The sequence below is a fragment of the Dermochelys coriacea genome, chromosome 1 (genome assembly GCF_009764565.3).
Source record: "Dermochelys coriacea isolate rDerCor1 chromosome 1, rDerCor1.pri.v4, whole genome shotgun sequence".
Lineage (NCBI taxonomy): Eukaryota > Metazoa > Chordata > Testudines > Dermochelyidae > Dermochelys > Dermochelys coriacea.
The window spans coordinates 299640109-299653256 of NC_050068.2; the positions used below are offsets into that span (position 1 = coordinate 299640109).

Here is a 13148-nt window from a genome sequence, read left to right on the forward strand (position 1 = left end):
ATGTGCAGGGCTCGAATCCCGGAGACTTGGGCATGAGAGCCCCGAAGAAACCAGTCGGGGTGGAGGGTAAACTCCTCAACCCAACTACCACTAACTACAACAAAAACAAAGAACTATCAACAAAAGCAAACAATGACTAACTACAACACTAGGGAAAACGTGGAGAACTTGCAGAGCAAGACACCACGGTTCCAAAGACCTTCACAGGAGGTAAGAAGGAACTGAGGGGGCGCTGGGTCATATATTGAGCACTGTCAGAAACGTACAGCTAAGGGTAGCGTAAAATCCCTCCTTTATCTGTAAAGGGTTAAGAAGCTCAGATAACCTGGTTGGCACCTAACCAAAAGGACCAATAAGGGGAGAAGATACTTTCAAATCTGAGGGGGAAGGTTTTTGTTTTGTGTTTCTTTGGGTTCGCTCCAGGACAGTGAGGAACCAGGGCAGGGAAAATACATCTCCTAAAGCCATACCTGAACTAAGCATCTAAGATTACAAATTGTAAGTAATAGTAAGGAAATGCATTAGATTATCTTTTGTTTTAGCTTGTGAATTTTCCCTAGGCTAAGAGGGAGGTATATTCCTGGTTTTTTTTGTAACTTTAAAATTTTGCCTAGAGGGGAATCCTCTGTGTTTTGAATCTGATTACCCTGTAAAATTACCTTCCATCCTGATTTTACAGAGGTGCTTCTTTTACTTTTTCTTTATAATAAAGTTCTGCTTTTAAGAACCTGATTGGTTTTTAGTGGCCTAAAAACCCAAGGGACTGGTCTGTGCTTACCTTGTTTACTCTCAAGCCTCCCCAGGAAAGGGGGTGAAGGGGCTTGGGGGCATATTTTGGGGAAACAGGAACTCCAAGTGGTCCTTTTCCTTAATCTTTGTCTAACTCACTTAGTGGTGGCAGCAATACCGTTCCAAGGACAAGGAAGAATTTGTGCCTTGGGGAAGTTTTTAACCTAAGCTGGTAGAGATAAGCTTAGGGGGTCTTTCATGCGGGTCCCCACATCTGTACTATAGAGTTCAAAGTGGGGAGGGAACCCTGACAAGCGCCATGGAGGCACCACTCCAATGGATGCTGCTGGGGAAAATCTTTCCGACGGCCGTGCACGCAGCGCATGCACACCTAAATGGAATTGATATGAGCAAGCACTAGAAGGAGAATATGACTTACCAGCATTAGAGAGGCTCATGGCCTGTACCAAGACAGTTTGGAAAAGAGCCAAAAACATACTCTGCCAGGCTCACAGGAAGATAAACAATGCACTTTCATGTTTCCGAGCATTATGGTCATGCAGCACATGATGATTATTTATTCACTAGTACCATTGGGGTGCACAAAGTGCTCATCAGACAAAGCAGGGACATGGTGGAGGCCATAAATGGATATATGTACATTCACCCGCTTTTTATTTTTAGAGGCAAGTGTATCCCCACCACCCCCCTTTTAGCAACTGTGAGTACCATATGGTATGGAAAAAAAGTTTAAATAATGTCAATTCAACTCCCCAGTTCACAACATGTGTCTTTGAAGCTCTTGCCTTGGAAAAACTCCAAGCGATATATAATTTAAGATCTGGATTTTTCTCCTCTCATAATAGAGTGGGGTATGCTGCACTTCACAGGGAGGTCTCATTGACTATTGTAGCATTTGACAGGTTTCAGAGTTGCAGCCGTGTTAGTCTGTATTCACAAAAAGAAAAGGAGTACTTGTGGCACCTTAGAGACTAACAAATGTATTTGAGCATAAGCTTTCGTGAGCTACAGCTCACTTCATCGGATGCATTTGGTGGAAAATACAGTGGGGAGATTTATATATACACACAGAGAACATGAAACAATGGGTTTTATCACACACACTGTAAGGAGAGTGATCACTTAAGGTGAGCCATTACCAGCAGCAGGGCGGGGGGGAAAGGAGGAAAACCTTTCATGGTGACAAGCAAGGTAGGCTATTTCCAGCAGTTAACAAGAACATCTGAGGAACAGTGAGGGGTGGGGTGGGGGGGAGAAATACCATGGGGGAATAGTTTTACTTTGTGTAATGACTCATCCATTCCCAGTCTCTATTCAAGCCTAAGTTAATTGTATCCAGTTTGCAAATTAATTCCAATTCAGCAGTCTCTCGTTGGAGTCTGTTTTTGAAGTTTTTTTGTTGAAGGCTAGCCAATCTCAGGTCTGTAATCGAGTGACCGGAGAGATTGAAGTGTTCTCTGACTGGTTTTTGAATGTTATAATTCTTGACGTCTGATTTGTGTCCATTTATTCTTTTACGTAGAGACTGTCCAGTTTGACCAATGTACATGGCAGAGGGGCATAGCTGGCACATGATAGCATAGATCACATTGGTAGATGCGCAGGTGAACAAGCCTCTGATAGTGTGGCCGATGTGATTAGGCCCTATGATGGTGTCCCCTGAATAGATATGTGGACAGAGTTGGCAACGGGCTTTGTTGCAAGGATAGGTTCCTGGGTTAGTGGTTCTGTTGTGTGGTGTGTGGTTGCTGGTGAGTATTTGCTTCAGGTTGGGGGGCTGTCTGTAAGCAAGGACTGGCCTGTCTCCCAAGATCTGTGAGAGTGATGGGTCATCCTTCAGGATAGGTTGTAGATCCTCGATGATGCGTTGGAGAGGTTTTAGTTGGGGGCTGAAGGTGATGGCTAGTGGCGTTCTGTTATTTTCTTTGTTGGACTTGTTCTAAGTCAGCCATGTAGACTCCCTCCTCAATCCGTACTGGATTCCAAGCAGGGCCAGCTCTAGGCACCAGCAAACAAGCAGGTGCTTGGGGCGGCACATTTGCATGGGCAGCATTCAAGCCATTTTTATTTTTATTTTTTTTGTTTGGGGGCCAGCCCTGCAGGCGCTCACCCAGGTAGATGCTGTCCCAGCCTTCAAGCTGATACCTAAGTCCATGTGGAAGAGCTGCAGTGGGTGGCCAAAGCTGGCCCTGGGACTGGGGTCCAGCAGCAGCCGCGCAGGGGGCGCCCTGGAGCTACTGTGGTTCGCGCTGCCAGCCGTGGCTGAGCCATCCGGTAGCCTCTGACATGTGGAGGGCGGGACACTTGGGCTGGGGTCCGCAACGTGGGGCGCACGGAGCCACCTGCAAGTACCGTAGGGCAGCCACCCCTCAGTGCTGCAGCCGGGGCTGGGCAAAGCGGCCCGAGCCGCCCAGGGGCCGCGGCAGGGCGGCCAGGAGCATCAGCAGCGGGTCCATAGAGGGGACTGCTGCCCGGGGCATTGCTGTGCAGGGCCCACATCCCGCTCTCCGAGGCTCCGCTCCCTGCTGGCCGCTTCCTCTGGGGCTGCCCTGCCCCAGCTCCTCAGCCCCCTGCCAGGGAGGTCCCCCTGCTCTGGCCTTCTGATTCCCAGCCGGTCCTGGAGGCGGGAGCCCTGGCTGGAGGGACCCTGGGCTGAGGCATGCCCCGGGAGCCCCGCCGCTTACCCCGACCCTGCGCCGCACTGGCTGGAGGTGAGGGGGGAGCGGGCGGAGTCGGGGGGGGACCGAGAGCTGTGGTGGCAGGGGGGATGAGGGGGAGCCCAGGGCTGGGGGTGGGGCGCAGCCAAAATATTTTTGCTTTGGGCAACAAAAAATCTAGAGCCAGCCCTGATTCCAAGCACTGATTTACCTGAAAAATAAATGTTTCTCCACTGCTGGAGATGATCTCCACCTGCGAAGCAGCTGCATTGACTCTTGTCCACTTCTGCTCATCAAAGTAACTGCAGGCTTCCCACTGACAGTGTTTTGATGAGATTTTGAAATGAACTGCTATAGCAATTGTTAGTATCTTTTTGTTTTAACCTACTTTAAAGTCCTCAGCAGTTGTTTTAACACATTCATGTGCAGCATTAGTTTTGAATTACCAGAAATGAATGATAAATATTTGATGTACGCTAATAAAACATTAAAATATACATGGTTCAACTCCATCACAACTACACATTCATACTCTCCCCCTTCACTTCTGCCACATTTCTTCCCAAACTGCATTATTTCCCCACTACCATGCCCACAATCCACCTTACTTTTTGCCACCATCAATTCCCCACTGGACCCTTCACTTCCTCCTCCCTCTCCATGCAGGTTCTTAATGACAGCTTCCAGGAGAAGATTGATAAAATCTATCACGATCTCCCATATTCCCCATCCTACTTCTCCCCTGTCATCACTACCTAGGTTTTTCACCTACTTTCCACCCACCATCTCTTTACCTCATCTATTCGAGCCTCCCAAATCTCTCTCCTTTTTAGTCATTCACTTTTGGCTTGCTCCCTTTAAAATGCAAACATGCTCTCATCTGCTCCTTATTGTCAAGAAACCCTCCTACCTCTTCAGTTTCTTCCTCATTTCCTTTCTCCCTTCCCCTCTAAACTTATCAAATATGCCTTGTTCCTCAATGTTTCTTTCAGTGGACTCTTCTCTACCCTCTTCCGTTTGTGGCTCACTCTTGGGTGTCCTCCTCTTTTCCCTTTACACTCCATTTGCAGAGTCTCACAAACAGGCCTACTGTAGCGGGGTGGTCACCCGTTCCTGGCCCAAAAGGGTTACAAGCCAGCCCTTGGAGAGGACCGGGCTGGGAGCCTTAGGCTGGGCTGTTTGGGAGGCAGCCTCAGCTGTGGCCACGCCCCAAACAGACTCAGCTGGCCCTATAAAGGGGCTGCTGGGCTGAAGCTCAAGAGACTCTCTCTAGCTTCTGAGAGGGAAGGATCTGACTGCAGGGACCTAGATTGGAACAGGGCTGAGGAAGGGCCTGAGGAGCAAGGGAGCTCCGTCCAGGAAAGCCCCAGGCTGTGAACCAGTATTAGGCCCAACAGGAACTGGGGTTGCAGGGGACAGCCCAAGGTTAGACAGAGGCAGCAGGTCCAAACCTTGACTGTGATGAGTGGCTTATACTGCAGTCTGCCCCAGGGCGCGGGGGCTAGCTGATGATTGGCAGTAGCCTATGACTGAGGAGGGGGTCGGGGTGGGGGTTCCCCGGGACGGGGAGACCCTGCAAGTGAGGGGTTACTGCCAGAGAGCAATACCCCGGTGTACAAGGGGCACCGGGTGCGGGAGGGCCACGGGGGCCTCGCATAAGCAGGACACCGCCTACAGAGGGCACTCCAAGGCTAAAAGTAGAGCTAATTCCCAGGACACCAGCAGGAGGCACCCCAGGGGAGAGTCCCGCATGCTTACACCCACCAACAGCAATTCCGGGTCCCAGGGCAGAACAGTCAGTGGGTTCCCCAGGCACACACAAGCTGCACCCATGAGGATGTGGTCTCCTGACATTTGGGCAGTGCTGCCCCTGCGCTGGCTGGTGCCCAGCGAGCTGCTGGCTGTGCTCTTCCAGCATGGCCAGGGCTTCCACCTGATAGGGATGCCAACTGTCTAATTGTGCAAACCCAAAGACCTGCCCCTTCCCCTATACCACGCCCCTGCCCCACCCCTTCTCTGCGGCCCCGTCTCCTGGCCACTCCATTCCCCCCCCCCATTGCTTGCTATTCCCCACCCTCCCTCACTTTCACCAGGCTAGGGCAAAGGGTTGGGGTGCGGGAGGGGGTGAGGGGTCGGGCTCTGGGAGGGAGTTTGGGTGCAGGAGAGGGTGAAGGGTCAGGATCTGGGAGAAAGTTTGAGTGCAGGAGAGCGTGCAGGCTCTCGGAGGGAGTTTGGGTGGGGGATAGGATGCGGGGTGCAGGCTATGGGAGGGAATTTGGGTGCGAGGTACAGGCTCTGGGCTGGGGCAGGGGATTGAGGTGCAGGAGGGGGTCGGGGACTGGCGCTTACCTCGGGCAGCTCCCAAAAGTGACCAGCACATGCCTCTGGCAGCGGCCTCTAGGCGGGGGGCCCAGAGGGTCTCTGTGCTGCTGCCCACAGGCACTACCCCCACAGCTCCCATTGGCCACAGTTCCCAGACAATGGGAGCTGCGGAGTCAGCGCTTGGAACGGGGACAGCATGCAGACACCCCTTCCCCTGGGGCCACAGAAACGTGTCGGCCACTTCCAAGAGCAGCGCAGAGTGGTGGTGGGCAGGAAGCCTGCCTTAGCCCCGCTGCACTGCTGGCGATGGCCAGGGGCCCCCAGGCTGCTTTAAATCACCCGGGTCACTGAACAATTGTTCCCCTTACACCTGCCCCTCCCATCGGCGGGCCTGCTCACAAATCTACCTCTCAGTTCCTGATTTGTCTCCCTCCATCTAATCCTCAGCCTGTTAATGAACTTCAATGAACTTTTGATCTTTCCTCCTAAAATTTCTTTTCTTCCCACATTCTCTATCACTGTCGATAGCCTCCTTCTTCCTGTCACCCATACACATTATCCTCAATGTCTCTTTTCCCTTGGCCTGCACATCCCAGCTGTACCCAGATCTTGCTAATTCCGACACCCCATCCTCTTTTGTCCAGATATCCAAAGCTCTCATTCAAGCACTCATCATATTCCATCTTAAATACTTTAACGGCCTATCTTCCAGCTTCCCTGATACTCATAGCAGCACCCAATCTATTCAAAATACATCTGCTGAGACCATCTTCCTTGCCCACTTCTTTGACATTATACTCCCCTTTCCATTTGAAGCCCTCCGCTAGCTTCTCTTTCCCTTTGTACCAAGTTTAAGACAGTTTTACTCACTGCCAAAGACCTTCACAACTCTACCCCTTCTGATGTAACGTCATCTTTTATTGTATCACTTCCACACCCTCCTCCTTGTCAATGATACCACCTTTATCTGCATATTTATCAAGTGCTCTTACCACCATCTCTGCGTCTTCTTCCATGCTGCATGGAACATCTGTCTGAACTGATTTGAAAGGCCACTACCCTATCCTGCTCTGAATCCCTCCTCAAGACCCACTTCTCCTATTATGCTTACATGACCATTACATTACTTTAACTAACCAATGATGGCCACGTGGAAGGGCAGATGAGGATGGATGACACTCATTTCATCTGTTTATAGAATAATGATAAATGTATACATGCATATTAAAATAGCATATCATTTTATTGGATCACTCTCTCCATCTCCTTCCCTTCTTAAACTCCACGCTATTCAGGGCAAGGACTGGGTCTTCGTATATTTTTAGAGCACCAAGGTTATTGGAGCCCTGAGGCTGATTTATGGCCTCTGGGCACAACTACAATATACATATTAAATAACTAGATGGATAATCTAGGGGTTGCTTTCAAACAAAATATCTGAACACTTGTGCATTGATTCACTCACACAACTTACATATGGCTCAAAACCCAACACTCACTTAGCTACAGGAGCTGATAATCACATTGACCAAAATGTTGACGTGGCTAGCATGAAATGGCATAGATAACATTACTGACTGAAGGTGACAGCCTTTCTTCAAGAAAAGCCCCAGGTTAAATGAAACTAGTGAATGAATTACTCTCTTCCCCAACAATAGCTCTCACATCTGAACTGAGCAAAAGCCATATAAAAAACCCTGCAATGTATAATACTTTACATTCAAGAATTCTTAATGCCTTGCCAGTCACTGGAATTTGTTCTCTAGTGCACTACGACAGGGTAAAACACACACATCAAATGGAATGATTCCAACAGAGATCAAAAATATATTCGTGTTCCCATGACTAAACCAAACTACACTACTGTAAGCTATGAAGTCATTTCTGAAAGGACTGTCTTAGAAGCAATGAATTGACATCACAATGCTGTTCAGCTTTTGTGACTCAGTAACCGTGCTTTGTGATCTACTTCCATAAATAACACAAACAGGGAAAAACCATGACCATGTCCAGTATGGGAGGTAATACTGGGCCACACCATGAACCTCTCCCTCCCATTGGTAAGCTGTTACTCACACAAGCAGCCCTATTAACTTGAAAGGAACTGCACGTGAGTAACTGTTTGCCAATGGCAGTAAGGGATTCAGAGTCTGGCTCAATGTGAGCAGAAAATTTCCCATATTAATTCCACAAGGTACCTGAATTTTTCAAAATCTGCTTTAGGCAGCATTTTATAAAATACACAAATTCTGTATTCTGCTTCTGAGACATCGAAGGCTAAATCATGTGGTCCATACATAAGCGAAATGTCCCAATGTTATCTACGTTGGCTCTACAAACTGAGCTTTATTGTGTCATTATAAAAATAACATTTGTTTAAGGTGGAATTAATGTTTGAAATGCACATTTATCTGTCTTGATGTCCTTCATGTTTTGGGTGGTTGGAATAGGTGCTGGTTGTCATAATTCAAACCTGGATCTGAAATTTGTAATTGGCTGCTATCACTACAAAGGACTGAATTTCAGTTTTAAACACCCTCTAATTTTGAAGTGTTAGAAAACTAGATCCCTAAAATCTGAATTTTTACAGCAAGGGCCCAACTCTAATTAGAGTAGTTTTACTATTTACAATTTTATTAAAGTCAACATATGCCACATTAACAAGTTATGCAGGATAAGTAGCCAGATACCACCATATGGCACTGCAACTGAATGCTGTTTTTTTTTTTAAATTAAATGGAATCTACATTACAGCAGTTCCAATCTTTTAAATCTCTCCTCCCATGGACATCTTTCCATTCTTCTACTGATTTTGGTCACCTGGCCACGAACAGTTGTTTCTTATATTAATTTTATGTAAAACTTGATAAATCAAGGAGATTTACTAGATCAGACAGACCCAGAAACAAATGCAAGGTCAGACTCATTTTTATTTCGGACTATTGCTTCAGTTATACTGTGAAAATCTTTCTTCCAGTTTCATTATCCGCATTTAGTAGCTCACCACATCTGCACAAATAAATTAAATCTGATAAACACCAGCATTGACCTTGAAATGTGTGGCACTGAAAATAAGTTAATTCATTTAACTAAAATGAGAGGTCGTCTTACCTGCCAGGCAGAAGATGAAACACACTGTAACAAGATGACTGATTAAGAACCACATTTTCATCTTCTATTCAGAGATGATTATTTCAAAAGGAATTTTTCCTTGCAGCCCCAGTGTTCAAAGAACTAAAAATTCCTGATAATAAAAAAGGAAAGGAAAAGAGTGAATAATGCTGATAAGAGAATGTTCCTGTAGAGACTAGTACTACATTTAAGTCAGCTACATTTCCCATGTTTAAGAGACAGAGAATAATACATTTGTAAATTAAGGGTACTCTCAAATCTGGTAGACCAAATGTATGATGATAAAAATGTTTAGTTTACATTTACAGAGCATCTCTCATCAAAGGCTCTCAAAGCACTTTATAATGATTCATCTGAGCTATTCAAAGTCTGGAAGGCTTAATGTAATAGCTTCTGTTTTGGCTTATCTTGCAAAACCAAAACCAGGGCTGGTTTGGATGTGGGTGCTATTTGTATACCCACCTTACAGCATGGAGGTCTTGGAAAAAAGTTTCTGGTTTATAGCTAATGATATAAATCCAGACTTTGTCACTCTTACCCATGCCAAGTAGCACCTTACACTGCAAATAATCCCAGGCATTTCAGTGTCATTAACAGAAAAATGACCATGAAATGGTGGCACACAATCTCTTTCAGAATGCATTTCTTTTGCTTAGCATGTTGTAGTTGTTAGAGTTCTAATTTGTAGTTCACAAACTTGTGGAAAGAATCTTAGTTTTTACTCTCTGGCTTAGTGGTTTTTTAAAAACCTTGAATTTATTTTAGTCTATTATTTTATATGTGATTTGAGCTATTTTATATTCTGTATGTGGGTGGGTGGCAAAGAGTGTAGTGAACCCAGTAATGCATCCACACAGCTTCATTTGGATCCTTCCAGAGTTCAGACATAGTTTTCCAGAATTCTTTGCTTCTATATTTCCTGCTTGCTTAGATTAGAATATTTTGCTAGCTTTTTCTTTTCTGATGCCTGTTATCTATTTCTTTAGGCAGTGAATCATGGTGATTGAAGTATGTATTTTGTTTTGTTTAATGGGTTTCTTGCCATGCATGTATAAAAGCATCCTTTACATCCTTCATGTCTTGTTCACATTTCTCTTTTCTTCTGCTCATTGGTTCTGCTGTGTCACTAGTTTCTCTATGACCTGTGGATACGGTATGATTTCCAATTCATTACTGATGGAATATTTGCATATCCTACCCATGAGTGGACACCATCCATTTGGTTTACTCCTGTTCTTAGGTGGCGTATTTTTTTTTTGGCCTTTGTGACTCTAAAACAAATATGGTAGAAATATATTTGAACGCCTTTTACTAAAGATTAAAATCCTCACATAGTGTCTTCTAGACCAGTGGTTCTCAAAGCCAGTCTGCCGCTTGTTCAGGGAAAGCCTCCTGGCGGGCCGGGTCGGTTTGTTTACCTGCCGTGTCCACAGGTCAGCCGATCGCGGCTTCCATTGGCCGCGGTACACCGCTCCAGGCCAATGGGGGCTGCGGGAAGGGCGGCCAGCATGTCCCTTGGCCTGTGCCGCTTTCTGCAGCCCCCATTGGCCTGGAGCCGTGATCAGCCGAACTTGCGGAAGCGGCAGGTAAACAAACCAGTCTGGCCCGCCAGGGGGCTTTCCCTGAACAAGCGGTGGACTGGCTTTGAGAACCACTGTTCTAGACCTTTTTTTTCCTTTGGATCCCAATGCATGTTTATATATTGGCTAACACAGGCATCATGAAACCTCTCTTTTCTCAATTCCAAAACTGTTTTCTACCAGCTTGCTTTGTCATGTGCTGGTGATTCTGATTATGTCTACTGGCTTGCATATAGAGACTATTTAGCCACATTACTCCCACTGAAATCAATGGGAGTTAGGTATCTAACTACCTTTGAGGATCTGGGTACATGGCTCTGTTGAAATTTTTACTCTATTTTTTTAAAAAAACAAATGACTTTGATCCTACCTGCTTACTCTCTCTGTTTCCACCTCCACCTTGTTTGTCCTAATGTGCACTTTCATGCGACTTATCTGGGCAACTGATTATTCATTATCAAAACACCTTTTATAATGTACAGATTTCTATAAGGAAGTAGCCCAGAATGGATGTGAACAGTCAGAAAGGAGAAACAGCAGGCTGATAAATATTTTCAGTTCTACTAAAAAATCATGGAGGTTGCTCAGAAAAGAAAACAAAAACACTACAGAAATAGGATTCTGTAATACCCAGAAAAATAGGCCTTTGAACTTTAAATCAGAGAGATTTAAAGCTATATTCTGGAACAAATGCCATTTGGATTCATGGGGATTCTGTTTCTGAGATCCCACAATGTTCTTGTCAGGTCCACCTCAATGCCCTATCTTTGTGTCCATCTCTAAGGAACTGTAACTGTTTCTCCTCACCACTAGGGTCTGCTGTTGTAAATGCTCTGAAGGTCCTTTCCTCCTCCCCAGCTGCATCTTATGGTCCTCTGCTTTTTCTCTGCAGAAAGCAGGAGAGATAGCCAGGAGGTAGCAATCACCAGGGCCAGCTGCCTCACTTATTTACCCACCCATCATCATCATCATCAGAGGCAGCAGCTTCAGATCTTCAAGAGGTAATAGAGAGAGGCCAGAGAATGCAGAAGTAGCACTAGGAGAGAAGAACAATTATCTTCCCTCTATACACCTGCCGAAAGATGTGGAGGAATGCTAGCAGGCCTGATGGGGTGCCTCACTTTAGAATCCTTATCTGAACTAATCACGAATACCAGACCTCTGGGGATCTCCTTTCATTGGTCTTCCATGCAACTTTGCACCAGTGCCGATGGTGGGGTTTATAAAAAAATCTTTATAAAGCCATGTAATATTCATTCATTGTATGGAAATATGGTATACAGTGTCCTAGTGCAATCTATACAGGGCAGAGAATGACAGATTTGGTGGGTTTGCTCTTTTTCAGTCTAGTAGATGAAAGCTTTAACAGCAGCCTAAAAACTGTTTTAGCTGTCAGAGCCTGTTAATTATATTGTTCAGATTAAAAAACAGCTAAAGTGCAACAGAATATACATACAACTGTAGGGCAGTCCAAGGAACTCTGGCTTATTTCAAAACAGCCCCCAAGAAAAAGATTCTTAGTTAATACACATGTACATGTATATGTACTCTAGGTGAATTTGCTAATCTACATGGAATATTTTTCCACTAAAAATCTTTCCCTCCTTCCTTTACCATAGCACTAAAGCTTCTTCAAAGTCCAGCACTACTGTCTGTTTTGCCTGAAATGCATAATTAAAAAGAATTCTCTTCTAGAAAACCAGAAAATGTTAACATACAGCATAATCCACTGAACAGTATGGCAATGCAACAGGACCAGAGCAGGAATTTGCAGTGTTTTAATAGACCCGCTACCTCATAGCAGCCATCGCTGAATTCTAAAACCAGTGCCAGGAAGTGGGTTCTCTGGTTCCCTTTCTCCCCTTCCAAGAAGCAGCACTGGGTAGTACCATGACAAATATTTTTCACATTTCTCCTGGACCAATAGGAGAGAGATGCTGCCAGTTATTCAAAACATTTCCAAAGGGATGAACGTTTCCTGATTATGAAGCTAATCATTTTATGAGGTTGTTTGTTCATTCCCTATTGCCTGGCATGAGTTACATGGATAGTTACTGCAAAACGATGTACATAATTAAATAACAATCAAACAATAATTCCACTGGGAATAATAGTAACAATGTTACTCATGTTAACGTTACCAGGTCATCACCTAATAACTGTATTTGAATATAATAAAGCAATGGGTTAAACAGCATTAACAGTAAGACTATGTCATCTATATGAAATTAAAGGCACTATTGCTGATGCAAGGCCCTTCCGTCTTCTCCCTTTGTATTTATCTTTGTGGAAATTATGTTCAGTTTTGAAAACCTCTTCTCTCCCCTACCTCATCAGAAATTAGGGTTAATGGAAGTTGTGGTTGTAAGTCCCCATGCTGTAAATCCCCAAGCATACTTAGCTGTGAGTACAGAAAGACACCCTGCCAAGATATAAAAATCTTCCTTTACTTCCAATGATTTCAGCTGAGCAAGAACGGCATATACACTACATCTAACCTGATTCATCTTGGCTTATAGAAGAGGAGTGAGGCATTTTGATATATTTCTCTGGCTCAAGACAGCAGTACTGCCTGCTATTAAATGAGACAGTGCACAGGTTACTTTTTATAGAACTAGGATAGTATGACTGAGCATGATGTTGCTACCCAGCTGCCCAAGCGGCTGTTCAAAATGATCTAAGACAGCAGCCCTATCAGAAGAGACAG

General features: G+C 45.2%; 1 protein-coding gene across 8 annotated transcripts in view; it reads right to left on the bottom strand.

Annotated features, from left to right (window-relative positions):
- Positions 1 to 13148, bottom strand: part of CNTN1 (contactin 1) — a 434625-nt gene that overhangs the window by 179566 nt on the left and 241911 nt on the right. For all 8 annotated transcript variants that reach the window (XM_038373409.2, XM_038373417.2, XM_043494720.1 and 5 more), the window contains one exon: positions 8841 to 8973. In XM_038373409.2, the coding sequence (XP_038229337.1) occupies positions 8841 to 8901 (61 nt within the window). In that variant the 5' untranslated portion in view covers positions 8902 to 8973. The remainder of the gene's footprint in view (positions 1 to 8840; positions 8974 to 13148) is intronic.